This window comes from Suricata suricatta, chromosome 9 (assembly GCF_006229205.1).
Source record: "Suricata suricatta isolate VVHF042 chromosome 9, meerkat_22Aug2017_6uvM2_HiC, whole genome shotgun sequence".
Classification (NCBI taxonomy): Eukaryota; Metazoa; Chordata; class Mammalia; order Carnivora; family Herpestidae; genus Suricata; species Suricata suricatta.
In genome coordinates this window covers 88628565-88644509 of record NC_043708.1, presented here as the reverse complement: position 1 = coordinate 88644509, position 15945 = coordinate 88628565, and the positions used below count along the sequence as shown (strand labels likewise).

At 35.2% G+C, this 15945-nt stretch overlaps 1 protein-coding gene across 1 annotated transcript in view; it reads left to right on the top strand.

Annotated features, from left to right (window-relative positions):
- FAM227B (family with sequence similarity 227 member B) overlaps positions 1 to 15945 on the top strand; it is a 112539-nt gene that overhangs the window by 1129 nt on the left and 95465 nt on the right. The window contains exons 2-4 of the mRNA XM_029950679.1: positions 6740 to 6793; positions 14208 to 14439; positions 15797 to 15864. Coding sequence (XP_029806539.1) covers positions 6743 to 6793; positions 14208 to 14439; positions 15797 to 15864 — 351 coding nt within the window. The 5' untranslated portion in view covers positions 6740 to 6742. The remainder of the gene's footprint in view (positions 1 to 6739; positions 6794 to 14207; positions 14440 to 15796; positions 15865 to 15945) is intronic.

The following is a 15945-nucleotide window of genomic DNA, read 5'->3' as shown; positions in this document are numbered from 1 at the left end:
CCAAAACTACACATTTTAAAAAATGAAATAGTATAGTGTGGCAATGTCAGTGCATGGCGCTTAGTAAAGTTAAGTATTCGTGGAGTTTAAAATTGCAGTCTCTGCTTTAAGTTGGGATTTTTCGGCCTTATAATGGTGTGAATTCAGTATGCATTCAGTAGAAACCATACTTAGAGCTTTAACTTGATATTTTCCTGAGCTAGTCATATGTGGTATGAAATTCTCTTGTGATGCTGGGCAGCCACATGGGCCAGGTCATCACAAGAGTAAATAATCAGTATGCTTACAACCATTCTGTTTGTCCCTTTCGGTACAGTAGTCAATTTCATGAGACATTCGACACCTCATTATGAAATAGGCTTTGTGTTAGATGATTTTGCCCAGCTTTAGGCTAATGTAAGTATTCTGAGCACATTTAAGGTAGATAGGCTAAGCTATGATGTTCAGTACGTTGGGTGTATTAAATGCATTTTCAGCTCAACTATGGGTTTATCAAAACTTTAACCCCATCATAAGAAAGATCTCTGTGTGGGTGCGTGCATTTATAAAATGTATGTCTTCTTGTGCACTTCCCTTTAAAAAGTTTGAAGGCCCCTGCTTTAGTGGGAAAGATGAACTTCTGGGTAAGAAAGAGAACAATAGAAAAGTCTCCAGGCCAAGAATAAATAATTCATGCCTTTTTCTTCTTTAACTGTTCAGGTGCTCAGGTTACAAAAAGCAAATGATACTATTTATTCATTGAAGTGATGTATCAGGTTACTTCTGCTATGTAATAAATTAGTCCAAAACATGGCTTAAAAAACTTTTTTATTGTGCTCATGGATTGTGTGTTCGCTAGGGCACAGAGAGTCAGCTTTTCTCTGATAACTCAGCTCGGAAGTCTGGGAATGCTGGCAGAAATCCTATGTGTAAGCCTCTCCACGTGGCCTGAATTTCCTCATAATATGGCAGCAGTGAATTCAGACTTCTGAGTGCTCCACAGTCCAGCATTGCCATGAACAAGGCAGAAACTACATGTCTTTCTGACCTAATATCAAAGAGTAATACAGTGTCACTTCTCACACATTTTTTTGGTTACAAGTGTGTCTTAAGACCTGTCCAGATTATAGGAGAGGGACATAGATAGATGCCACTTCTCAAAAGATTGTCAAGGAATTTGTGGCCATTAAAAAAAAAAAAAACAACCCACCACGATGAATTTACTACTGTTGCAGAAAACCCCAACATTTCAGGGATTTTAATACAGTAAATTTTTATTTCTCACAGGAAATCCATTAAAGATGTCACTAGTCAGGTGAAACGTTAGACTCAAGAATGCAGGTTGTTTGTATTTGTTTTATTTTTACTGGTTCGCCTATCTCCTAAGACTTGGTCCACAGCTTATCTGACAAGGAAGAAAGCATGGTGAATCATACAAAAAGTTTTAGAGGTCATCCTTAAAAAATGGCATATATCACTTTGCCTACATTCCAAATGTTCCCCCCAAACCCCCTTTACTGCATGCGAGCCTGGGAACTGTAGAGAAACATTTACATATTGTTAAGCAGTAACAGTTGACCATGTTCTAGATTTTTTTACCGAAACCGGATAGTTCCCAATCCCTCCACTGTATTCTCAGATCTCTCAAAAGGAAAATTCTTTCAAGTCTTTTCAATAATTCTTCTGTTATTTACTGCATATGTCAAAATATACTTACATTTCAGATCTTTGATTTTTCAATTTCAGACATTATCCATTGACATTCTTCTATGGATTTCAATGATAAAGCTCTTGTATAACACCACCCCCAGGTGTAAGAACATTCCTTCTTTCTACCTGCACATGTTCTTATTCCCTTATCTCTCAATGTAGTAATGTCTCAATTTTTGTTGAAATTCACATTTGTAAATATCATTCAACCGTAAGCCACATATGATCACTTTAGCTTTTAATACAACCTTTTACTTTCTTTTGTTTAATAATAGCCATATTTTTATGTAATTATTAGTAATCTGACCTCAGACATTCTGCCAAAGTGGTAAAACATTATAATCAAATATATCAATTAAAATATATCAGTCTAGCAGATCATTTTTTCCTGCCATATACATTTTCCTTTCCATTTTTAAACTCATTTCTACTAAGGGTTTATTATTTTTTTTTCATCTTTTAAAGCACCAACTTGTGGTTGCTTGATTTTTCTATTTTCATATTTTTATTTCATTGGTTTCTGCTCATACCTTTCATACCTTTTTTACCCTTTTTCTTAAAAAAAATTTTTTTTTAATGTTTATTTTTGAGAGAGAAAGAGAGACAGAGCATGGATGGGAGAGGGGCAGAGAGAGAGGGAAACAAAGAATCCAAAGCAGGCTCCAGGCTCTGAGCTGTCAGCACAGAGCCCAAAATGAGGCTCAAAACTCATGAACTTCAAGATCATGACCTGAGCTGAAGTTGGATGCTTAACAGACTGTGCCACCCAGGTGCCCCTTTTCTATTTATTTTTTAATTCATTGTTTTAGTTTCCTAAGTACTTTTAAGTTGTTTTCTTCTATGCATAACTTTAGCTGTATCCCACAAGTTTTGATATGTTGTGTTTTCATTATCTTTCATTATTATTCAGTTAAAATTTTTTTCCAATTCTCTCAATTATTTTTTCTGTGACCAATATTTTACATAGAAATGGATTATTTAGTATTTAAGGTTTTTCTAGATGATTTTTATTGCTGTTTTCTCTTTTCTCATGTAGTCAGATAACACAGTCTGAATGATTTCAGTTATTTGTAACTTTTGAGATTTGTCTTATGGTACAGCATAGGTCCATCTTGGTGAATGTTCAGTGTTCCATTAGTTTAAAAGATTGTGTATTCTGTACTTGGGAGATATAGTTGTTCTATAATGTCAATTAGGTTAAGTTGTTCGACAGTGTTCAAATCTTTTATCTCTTTACTAATTTGTGCATGTGTGTGTTATGTGTGTACAAACTTGATTCACCAATTAGAGAGGTATGTGAAGATTTCTAATTTTGGTTTTTGCCTATATTTCCCTTTAATTGTATCAAGTTCTGCTATGTGTATTGTGAAGTTTTTTTCGGAGAGAGAGAGAGAGAGAAGGGAGGCTGGAGAGTCAGAGAGAGAGAGAGAGAGAGAGAGAGAGAGAAGGGAGGCTGGAGAGTCAGAGAGAGAGAGAGAGAGAGAGAGAGAGAGAGAGAGAGAGAGAGAGAGAGAATCCCAAGCAGGTTCCATACTGTTAGTGTGGAGCCCAGAATGAGGCTCAAACCCCCCACACGGATGGTGAGATCGTGACTAGAGCCGAAATCAAGACTCTGGCACTTAACCGACTGAGACACCCAGATGCCCCATTGACTGTATTTTCTTTTGATTATGGGTCCCATTTTACTTCTTGTTTGTACATCCTGCAATTGTTTTATTTTGTATTAGACATTATGTGGGAAAAATTATAGGGATGAAGTGTAATTTCGCACAGTCCTTTTTTTCTCCTTGGCATTCAAAGTGAGATGCTGATGTTTTTGAAACCTCCAGAGTTTAGTTGAACTTTACAGCTGGCTTCTGCTCTTTAATTGGATTGAAGTTCCCCTGTGGCTAACCCAACTTCCCTCTTCATACCCAACTCTTATATCTTGTCAGTATTTGGGAGAAGTTGGGACTGACTTTTTGACATTTTTGCTTCACCTTTGGAGTCAACTCTATTGGGGCCCTGGGGCCCAAGTAATGTAAGAATGCATTGGCCTATATAAGTTCTTTCCAGCCCCTCCTGGACTGGTGCTTTTTTGACAAAACTCAGAAGTAAAACATAGCGTCTGGGCAGGGATTGTCTGAGTCATTTGTTTTTGAATTCAGGTGTCTTTCAGACTCCAGTTTCTTCCTCCCACTCACGCTGATGCTTAAGGTCCAGCTGATTTCTCTTCATCTCTGCAAGGTTACTGAGTTTCTGCACCATAGAGGATCAATAGTTCCCTCAAAGGATAGTCAGAGCTCTCGGCTGGGTAAGGACGCTGCCACAGCTTTATGCTCACTTACAAAGGGAATTTTTTTTTTTTTTTAATTTCTGGCATCCAGGCATCCAGGTAGAAAGGCGGCATGGGTTTGCAGTTGCACAGGCCCTTATGATTAGATGGACCCGACACTTGGCTTAATGGTCTGATGGTACCGTCTTAAAATTCTTCATAATTTTTGAACAAAGGACTCTACATTGTCCAAATTATGTAGCCCATACTGCTCACTAGCACGCACTACTCTTCAGTAACCTCATAGAAAAGTGAGATTTTTATTTTGTCTGGATTTCTTTTGTTGTTACCAGGGAAGTATAGGTATTATTCATCCTACATTCTACTCAGAGCAGAAGTCCATTTAATTTTTGCCTTATTCCTTTTAACACTTAGAGAACTTTGGAATTGTATTTTGAAATTAGCTGGATCTTGTGTGAGTTTCACTTCCTTAACTTATTTTTCTAATTTTGTTTAATTAGAATGTATTATTTTGAGTAGATAAAGAATGTTACATATATATACATATACACACAATGGAATATTATGCAGCCATAAAAGGATGAGGTATTGCCATTTACAACAATATGGATGGACCTAGAGTGAAATAAAGTGAAATAAATTAGACAAAGACGAGTATCATATAATTTCACTTATATGTAGAATCTAAAGAGCAAAACAAATGTAAAACAAACAAAATCAGAAACGGAACTTTAAATACAGAGAACAAACTGATGGTTGCTAGAGTTTTGATGTGCAAAATGGGTGAAGAAGAATGGGAGATGCAGGCTTCCAGTTGTAGAAGGAATAAGCCGTGGGAATCAAAGGTGTAGCATATTGAATAGGGTCAGTGATGTTATAATAGTGTTGTATGGTGACAGACCGAAGCTGCACTTAGGTGAGCGTAGCATAAGGTATAGAGTTGTTGAGTCACCCTGTTGTACACTTGAAACTAATGTAATGTGTGTCAGCTCTTCTCAAAGAAAAAAAAGAAAAAGAAAGAAAGAAGAAAGCAAGGGGTGCCTGGGTGACTCCTTCAGTTGAGCATCAGACTCTTTACTTCAGCTCAGGTCATGATATCACGGTTTGTCACTGTGCTGACAGTGCAGCGCCTGCTTGGGATTCTGTCTCCCTCTCTCTCTGCCCCTCCCTTCCTTGCTCTCTATTTCTCTCTCAAAATAAATTTAAAAAAATTTTTTTAAAGAAATGTGGGTATTTTTTTGGTGCTTTGTACTAGAAGTGGTTTGATAGCTGTTATAAGAAAAAGGCAACATTTAAATTGTTCTAATTAGCTTCTTTATATTTCATACATTTCAAATATACTGATAGTTTTCTTCTAAATAACTACTACACTCACTCTGAAGATATTGTATCCATAACATTCTTTTTTGTCTCTAAGCATTCTGTGCATACCATCTCTCTTATTGCTTATCCTTCTCAATCTAGAGCCCCATGTTTTCCACTAAATATTTTTGACAGCTTTATGCAGCTTTGCTTCCAAACACTTATTTTTGCAATGGTTGTCACATATACCTTTTATTTTGTTATTTATTATCTGTTGCATTTTTGCTTATATTCATCATATATTTTAAACAGTATTAGAGAATGAAATATTCTCTTCAACCCCATGGGTGTAGCTATATTTACAAAACTATGGTGGTTTGTAATCTTGATCATTTTATATATGTGAAAAATAAATTCAAATGGGCTATAAGCTTTTCAGACATGTCATCATCAGACCATTAGGATATTGTATTAAGATATTCTCAATTCGTCTTATTTTTGCCTTCTAATAGGTATTTCATTCTCTAGAAACGGTCTTAATACTCTTCTAAATAACTACATATTTCTCTGACATTTATCTACTCATTTATTCATTAATTTATACTCATTGCAAGTACTTATTATGTACTAACCCTGAGTCAATCACTGTATGAAATTTTGACCATTCAGCAGTGACTTATACCATAGTTTCTATCCTCATATAGATAAGCCTGTGTGTTACTATAGAGAATCTTTTTGGGGGAAAAGAAGAGCTTCCTAGAAAAAGTGACTTTTAATTTGATATTTAAAATCAGAGTTAAATAGACCAAGAAGGGACTAAGAGAGAGGGTTTGGGACAGGGAGCCTTCTAAGCAGAAGTAAGAATATGTACACAGTCTCTGAGGCAGAGGCAAAGAACAAGATGTGGTCTTGATTAAAATTAATTTGTCTAATGAAAGAATATGTTTTCAACTTATGAGGAAAGTACTAATAAAAATGGGACCATTACTTATTACATGGAAATATCCAAATATTCAAGTTATTTTCACCATGTCACTAGTGTGGACTTTTATTAAATACTTCATCAGCAAGAGGGGCGAGTTAATATATTTTTGGCTCTGTATTTATTGTATACACCATCCAACATAGCCCAAAATATCTTGGAACTCTTGTAGGAATTTGAAATGAAGACATTCAACAGGATTCATGTGGGGTTTTTTCTCTAGGAGCAATATATAAGAGGGAAGCCTTTTACAGAATTTGGTTTGGAGGCTTGGAATTTCAACATTGATCTCTGTTCCTTTTCAAAGTGCAGGGACTTTACAAAGTGAATATTTTACAATGTCTTATGGCTCTGAAAATTGTAACTTAAGTCCAGAAGCATCATTTGCTTAAGTAAATTATGTGTAAACATCATAAACAATGTTAATTTATGTTAAGTATGTTAGTTAGCAATGTTTATATTAATAAGCAATATTGATTTTACTTCATTAGAAAATGCATAAACCTCCACGGAACATTGAAGAATTCTTAAAGTTTCAAAATTGGGTAAGTAGTACATCTATTTTATATGCCATTACATCTTTTATTATGTTTTTAAACTTTTTAAACATTTATTTATTTTTGAGAGAGAGGGAGACAGAGCATGAACAGGGGAGGGGCAGAGAGAGAGGAAGACACAGAATCCAAAGCAGTCTCCAGGCTCTGAGCTATCAGCACGGAGTCTGATGCAGGGCTCGAACCCCAAAACTGCAAGATCATGACCAGAACCAAAGTCAGACGTCAATCAACTGAGCCATTCAGGCTCCCCAGCCATTACATCTTTTAAAATATCACTTGTGGCTAAATGGAAGACTTAAGAAAAAACTGGGAATAGAAATTCAAAAAAACTATATTTCAATGTGGGAAATACTTATATTAATCTCCTTACTTATATTTATCTCTATGTAAGCTCTATGTCATAGCCTTTCCCTCTTTCCCATACTCTATTCTCTTTTTGACTTTGAAAAAATTCTAGATCTATATCCCATCAAAAGGATGATACAAAGTTTCTATGTAATTTTGCTAATATGTTTTTTTTGAACATTTACACTTAAAGAATATCTGCTAATTTTCTGTACTTAACCTCATTTATCTATGTACTGCAGCTTAGACTCACAAGTAATTTGCAGAGGTGGTGTATCAGTTTCCTTGATTGTTGAATGAGAATGAAATATTCAAAATGTGCTTTCATGTTGAAAGCTCCTATTTTGCAGAAATGTGACATTGCATTGTCATTAAACAGATTCATCTCTTGCACAGCTTCAGCCTTAATTGGGTGGTGCTTTTCTACAAAATTTTGTGGTTTCCCAGATTTTACGTATCTCCCTAATCTCATTTGAAGTGAGGGATTCCTCTGCCTTTTTCTCCTCCTCCTCTGCAGATGAGATGCAGAAGTAGACATAAAATCTTGCAACTTCAGGCGCTTGCATACCTTGTTTGTACTTCTCCATAATTTCCTTAATTTATACTGGTATCATATTCTTCTTACCACCTTTCTTTTCAGCCTTTTCCTGCATGGGGGCCATTGTATACACTAGCACGGATGTTGACTACACTACAGTATTAATGAATTCTTGTCATATACTATATTTAATGTAAGAAGCAATAAGGCAGCAGAAGGAAAGGTCTATATCTGCAGGCATCCTGGCCTAGAATGAAGCAAAGCATTGCTAAGCTTACTCTTCTTTGGAAAAGCAAAGGACTGTCCATAGGTGCTTTAGAGTGACAAAAAATACACTAGTGCCAGTTGTGGGCACCTTCCAACAATCTGAAAAATCACTGATTTCTGCCAGACACTGCAACCTGAGACTGAGCAATCCAAGTATGGGAGACAATTACCCACAATTTCATAGACAGAGACAGAGACACAGACACAGACATTTGTGTCTCATTTGTGATCATATGATGTTCAGGGTCGTGCACTACTCATATTGCAAGACATCGCTCATTTATCAAGTTAAAGTTTATTAGAAATGTTTGCTCATCTTATGGAACACTCACAGAAGTTACTCACAATCCAAAGTTTTACTGTATTTTGGTTTAAATAATGATGGAATTGTGTCTAATTACAATGTTTGAGGTCTTTTTAAAATGCCAAGGGGATGGTCAGGGAGAGGGGCACTTGTGGGAAGAGCACTGGGTGTTATATGGAAACCAACTTGGTAATAAACTAATTAATTTTAAAAAATGCCAAGGGGAAAGGATTGTAGTTAAACCAAAATCAACAAATAACTATGACTATATAATCATATATGTTTAAATATGTATGATCTCACATGAAATTTTTAATTCTTTGAGTTGGAAAATGTATAATCACTCTGCTTAAAATTAAGAATAATGCTAATCAAATGAAGATCACAGGTTTATGCCAGCCCTTTACCAAAGACAGAATAAAATAAAAATCAAAGCATATGTTTTATTAATGGCATGTAAGAAGCACTGTCCTTGTATCCAAAGGCCAACATTTATATTGATAGCTTTCCATTGTTATCATATGGCATTTGATCTAGTTGTACTGTTTTATCATTTATGGATTTATCTTTAAAATTGTTTGTATTGTCTTGATTTCCCAACCAAATACTTGATTCCTGTAGTTACTTTTTTTTTTTTTTAACAAGGCATGACTATGTCTGTGCATTGCCAAATTATTGAATATTTGAAAGCATCCAGGAGTAAAATGACTGGATATTTAGTTTCTTGTTTGCTGGATAAAATTTTTGTCTTATAAGCAATCATAAGAAAGAAATAATAATTTCCTCAGATTCATTTAAGAAATATTTTTGAGTACCTATTACAGTTAGAATATACTAGTGAATAAAAAGAGGCCAAGATCCCTGCCTTCATGGAGCTGTCATATTTTTTTTTTTAGAAATGAAGCATATGATAAACAAGCAAATGAATAACAAATTAAAATATATTCTAAACCGCTTATGGCTTCCTGGAGAGCCTATCTGTTAATTTCCCTCTAAAATATAAAAGCAAAGGTATGCGTCTGCATAGCGGTGTAGTGGGGAAGAGCAGAGGTTCTGCTGTCAGGCTGCCTGTGTTCAGACCCCAGCTCCGCTCCTAGCTAGCAGTGGGCCCGGACCTGGAGCCTCCATGTGAACTCTTAGTTTCTCATGTCTTATCACTTCTCTTTTATCACATCATCTAAAGATGTCTCATTTTGGCCAGTTCCTACCATTTTTATTTTTATTTTGTAATTTTAATATTTTAAACCTTCTACTCCTGTCTTTCCCCTCTTCTGTTTCTTGTCTCAGTTCTGTGTGCTTTTTTTTTTTTAAACCTTCAGTCATTTCTCATTTATCTATTTGATCAGTTCCCACATTTTCTTTCTGCCTCTTTCCCCTTTACTCCATCACCATTTTGTTTCCATTTTTATTTTTTAAAAATATTTTTGGAGGCGCCTGGGTGGCTTAGCTGGGTTAAGGGTCAGGCTTCAGCTCAGGTCATGATCTCACGGTTCGTGGGTTCGAGCCCTGTGTCGGGCTCTGTGCTGACATCTCAGAGCCTGGAACCTGCTTTGGATTCTGTATCTCCCTCTCTCTCTGACCCTCCCCTGGTCGCACTGTCTCTCTCTGTCTCTCAAAAGTAAATTTAAAACATTAAAAAATAAATAAAAAATAAAAGAATATTTTTGTATTCTATATTTATAACTGCCTCTTCTTCCACTAGTGTTGCATTACTAACCAATTCCCTGACTTATCCTGTTCATTCATTCATTTAATGATTTTTATCCACTACATACAAGATGCCCAGTATTGTTCTGGACCCTGGAAATACAACAATGAACAAAAAACAGAGAAAAATCCTTGCCATCATGGAATTTATATCACCCTCCGTTTCTCTTTAGTGTCATACTCTTTTAGTTCTTTTCAGTTTTGGGTACTCAAGAGTTGGTTTGAATTCTTTCCTTATTTTCACATCACATTTGATCTTCCCTGATGTTTATTTCTTACTCTGTGTCCTGTTTTTCTGATTTCATGTGACTTTTATCCAGGAATAATTTACATTCATATCAATTTTATTAACAAGTCTACTACATTTGTAATCCATACCTAGAGGGTACTGAGATCTTTACTGTGATTTTTCTCAGAGGATCAAAGGTATTTGATGATAGAATAATTATTTCAATCCCATTCTCTTTATTCAGGGAACAGCCTACTTATTTATCTGCTTATTTATTTTTTCATCCATGCATTCTTTAAAGTTCTCCTTTTTTTCCTAAGCTTAAGGTAAGGGAAGAAGAGCTAAAAGTCAATTTTTCTAACCCTGGTCATTCTTCATATTTTTACTCATTTTTTGAAACCTTAGCACTTTTTATTAGGGCTTAGGACATGGGTGAAACCTTAGCACTTTTTTTAGGGCTTAGGATGTGGGTGAATACATATATTCAGTAAACAAAATCTCTTCTCAAACTTCAAGAGAGCCCTTTTGTCTAGCTACTAGGCTCTATCTCTATTTGTGTACTAGTATGTAATATCTGTGCCTCCACCATTGCCAACGTTTAATTGCAGTAATTAAAGTAAACATAACAAGTACGTAGCTGATTTTTGCTTTGCTGACCTTTTAAATAAGATAAATGTCTTCCTGAAGTTATCACTGAGGACTATAGTGCTACAATGGAGAATTTAACTCTTTAGGAAACAGAAATTTCCAGTCCAATTCTTTTGTCTCTTTGGAATTGGAATACATTTGTTTATAAATTAATATAATCACTGTGGACTCTGGATGCTTAAACCCTAGTAATGTTGCATTTCCCTCTGCCAGTAATGACATCATTTTTGCCTGGCAGCTCTTCTGCCTGTTGGCAGCTAGTTGACTCCAGTTTACCTTCCCTCGAACTGACCACAAAATTTACTTTCAGATGATACTCTATTCAAGGAGCAGCTCGGTGAAGGCAAAATAGAAAGGAATAATAAATGAAAGTAAATAGAGAAATAAAGGAGAAAGGCAGGAATGATCTGCCCCAAGATCACCATCTGCTATCCATTTAATCATGCAGCCATGAAAAAGCCAGTAAAAGATTCAGAGCTTAGGTACATATCACCTTCTTTATGGAGATGTATTTGGGACACCAGTCAATCCCCTGATTTCCTTGGGAAAGTACAGAAGACAGAGTCTGGTCAGGCTTATAGGATTACAGGATACTTTATTCAACTCATAATATACTTCGATATTTTTGGAACAAGGATTGTGACATCTCAAGTCTGGCATAAGGATACATTTTTATAAAGGTTTGTGTATATTATAAAATCTTGTCAAATGCATTTGCATTTCAGTTTCTCTCCTCTTTCCCAAATCTCCTCTAACAATAGCAACACATGACCCCTAAGAACTGCGTTTTAGAATGTGGCTGTCATTCTAACTTGAAAATGTTTGTCTCCAAGAATTGTATCCTGTGATTATATCTTACTCTCCCAAAGTCTTTGTACTTTTTGATATATAAGACCCACATTTTAATGCAAGAAACTTCTCCAGGTGGTTGTGTCTTGTTTCAGATACACATCTGTAGGAGTTGGGAGATGGCACTTAAGAATCTAAGTATATTCTTTTTTCTAAAATGATGGAAGGACCTAGATACCTGTGAGAAAGTTTTCCAGAATTAGAAGCTAGGTATTATCCAGGTACCTGCTATTATTGGCATATTTATAAATAAGATGTGTATGATGGGTTCAGAAAGCCTTTAAAGGAAGAAAAAGGCAAGTGGATTAGACCAGGGCGATTTAAAATTTTAAGTAATTCCTGATCTGCAGACTTCATATTTATTCCCATTTAGCTAAATTCCCAGAATATCTCATCCAAATTCCGTTCAAGAGTTTATTCTCTGCAAATTTTCTACCATTGCAAAAAACATTCTTTCACTCATAAACCTTTATGTAGGCTTATTTTTTGTTTTGCTATTAATTGATTATAATTAAAATATAATCCTATATTTAGAATTTGCAAATGTTATTATGAAACTACTTCCTTTCCCTTCATTTCCCTTTCTTTTCTTCCCTTCTCTTTCCCTTCCTGTGCAATTTAGTCCTGAAGCCACTAGGGGACCCAAACAAGGCAGGTGTCCTTATTGACACTGGGGAGGAGGATGTGCCGTGATGGCCCTGGGAAAGCTCTCTGCACTCAACCGTGGTGAGGAAAGTATTCATGTGATGCCTGAGGTCCAGTGGAATGAGATTCCAACGGAATGTGGCTGGGGATGAGGAATTTTTCCAGGGAGGTATGGAAGTAGGCTGTAGCTTGGTATGACAAGTCAGAGCCCAGGTGAGGGTAAGGAAGGTATCCCTGAAGAATTGGCAGCCTGGCATTGGACGTCAGAATCTAAGGATGAAAAGGGCATCTACATAGAAAAGAGGCTACCATGGATAGGAGAGATTGGTTACCTGAAAAGATTGATCAAATAAATACATATACTAAAGATAGTGGCAACTAGATTTTTCACTGTTGGAGGTGGCAATTGTAATATGGAAGGAGAAAACTAGAATGTTTGGGATTGGAATTCCAGGTTTCACTGGGAATTCATGGTTTTAAATACAGTAAAACCCTGGTTTGTGAGCATAATTCATTCCAGAAACATGCTTGTATATCAAAGCAAATTTCTCCATAAGAAATAATGGAAACTCAGATGATTCATTTCACAACCCAAAAGTATTTATATAAAAATGATTACAATACTGTAATACAATACAAAATAATAAATAAAATATGCAATATAAAGAAAAATTAACAAATTAACCTGCACTTACCTTTGAAAACCTTCGTGGCTGGTGTGAGGGAGGGTTATTGTGTAGGACGCCTTTATCACTGATGGAGTCACTGCTAGCTGTTGGCTCAGTGGAATCTTTTTCTGCATGGGGGCCATTGTATACACTCGCATGGATATTGACTACATACAGTATTAATAATAAACTCTTGTCATAAACTGTATTTAATGTAACTGGCAATAAGGCAGCAGAGGAAAGGGCTTATATCTGTAGGCAGCCTGGCCTAGAATGAAGCAAAGCATTCCTAAGCTTACTGTTGAATGGAAAAGCAAAGGACTGTCCATAGGTGCTTTGAAGTAACACAAAATATACTAGTGCCAGTTGTGGGCACCTTCCAACATTCTGAAAAATCACTGACCTCTGCCAAATACTGTAGCCTGAGACTGAGCATCTGAGCATGGGAGATGATCATTCACATCCCACAGAGAGAGAGAGAGGGAGGGGGGGGAGAGAACAAACATTGGCTCAGTTGTGATCATGTGACATTCGGGGGTCATGTACTACTCTTATAGTAAGACATCACTCATTTATCAAGTTAAAATTTATTAGAAATGTTTACTCATCTTGTGAAACACAAAACAGACTACTTGCAACCCAAGGTTTTATGGTACATAGAGATCAAAAAAAAGACTGGGGACCTTGTAGACTGAAGGAGACTAGAGATATGAAACTTAAGTATAGTACATGACACTGAACTAGATCCTAGTTGATAGGACTTGAACAGAGTCTGAGAATTAGGTAAGAATAATGTATGAATGCCAGTTTCCTAATCTGATGGTTTTATTTTGGTAATGTAGGAGAATGTTTTTGTTTGTAGTAAATGAACACTAATGTATTCAAGGAAGATGGGTCATCAGTCAAGTAAGCAACTTATTTTCAAATGATTCAGGAAATACATTTTTTTGGTAAAACATTTGAAACTTCTAAACTTTACGATTGTTTCACAATTTTTAAAAATGTGTATTTAATAAAAAAGTAAGGTGTTGTACAATATTTTGGACACCTGAAACTAATATAGCTTGTATGTCAATTATATTTCAATATAAAAAAAGACAATGCAATGGAATTAAGTCTCAATTTTAGCTCATTGATTTTCAACTCTATTATTTAAATTCATCAAAAATGACTTAGGTTGTATTCGCTCACATTTTTTGCAGGATTATTGGCCAAGGGAAACCGAGTTTGGAAACCGTGAGAAATGGCTACATACTGTGAAGAAAATAAAAGAAGATAGTTCATTTGCGTCGATTTATACACATCTGTGGGAAACTGTCCCTCGAATACATGAAGCAGTCATGACCATGGAGTCAAGATTAGGGGAATGTTCAATTCTTTTGAAAGACCATGCCTCTAAAATATTTGAGTGGAACAGCATAATTTCTGAGACAAGTAAGCTTCATTTTTTTATATGAGTAAAGTAATGGTCACTTTTGTGTGTCTGCATATCTGTCTCTGTGTGTGCATTCTCATAAAGAATGAAATCCCAAGGTATAAGAGAGCTACAAACATAAAATGTATTTTATTTTAAAACTTTCTCATTTCAACATAGTTCAGTCAAGATTTTTCATTGAACATGAATATGTGGATTTAATGAAAGTGTTGTTAGAGCAAAGCCTAAAATAGTTGTGAACTTCGTTAAGCTGGAGTGGAGGTAGCAGGATACCAAGGAAACAGGATTGCACCAATTCTGTGTTGGTACCAGAGACAAGCAAGGCATTAAGGGGTCAAAACCTAAGAACAGAAACACCTAAAACCCAAAGCAAAGTGAGCTACATGAGCTACATTAGCCTGTAGGAAGTATTCAGCATTCAGTAATGAGAAACTACAGACTGAGTGAAAAGCATATTTACTAGTAATAATGGTTTTTACCTTTTTTTCAGTCTTTAAATAATATTTTTCTTATCTAGTTGTATTTCTTAATACTTACAGAATAGCTTTAGGTACTAATGGTGATTCTTGTATTATTCTTTACTTAGGGGGCAAACTTCTCATAATACAAGCCTTAAAAATGATAATATTGGTTTACTTATAAAGGAATTTCTGTGTGTTAAATACATTTAATTAGTTATATTAGTTAGATATTTGATCTCCTTTTTACATCTTGATTTGTCAAATTCTGAGAATGTGTTTAAAATACTATTAAATTCACTACTGCTTTATTTTAAATTTTCTTACTGGATTTTTAACCATTTTTAATGTTAAAAATGTTTTTAAATTATATAAGCTATGTAGCTTTATAATATATATAAGCTATAAGCTTGTGTATGTGTGTCTAATAGAGAAAGGCATAGAGAGCGAGCAAGTACACTTTCAAAAACTAATTTTATATATACTCATTGTCCTCAGTATGTAAATGTCTGAGCTTCAGCTCAGGTCTAGGATACCTGACTTCAAAGTAGTCCCCCATAATCTTTCACTGGGCCTTGCTCCAAAGTACTGTATTTGATTAAGTTTAAGGTGACCATGAAACAACCAAATATAAGTAGCTAAGCTGTTTAAAAAACATGGGCTTATTCAGTAGGAAAGAATTGAGGTAAAACTTTAGATTTAGGAGGAAGTACCAAAGACAAATTAGTTAGAACACGATATTTTCTAAAAAAGGAAACCCAATACAGTATTTATACATTCAACTAAGGGTATGTGTGTCTAGCATTATTCTTATCAAAATGGCTAATTGATCTCATTATAAAGTTTGATGTATAATTTCTTTAAAGTGTTTAAATTTTATCCAATCATTCTTTTGAAGGTTCTAAAAGAAAATTGGAAAAATACAATGCAATTTTAAGGAAGTACCATAAGAGAAAGAAGATAATGGTATGGTATTTGTTTTCATCTTTCTTGAAAAATTATATTTTCACAGAAAATATAATTACCATAATTTCATAGATAAGCACT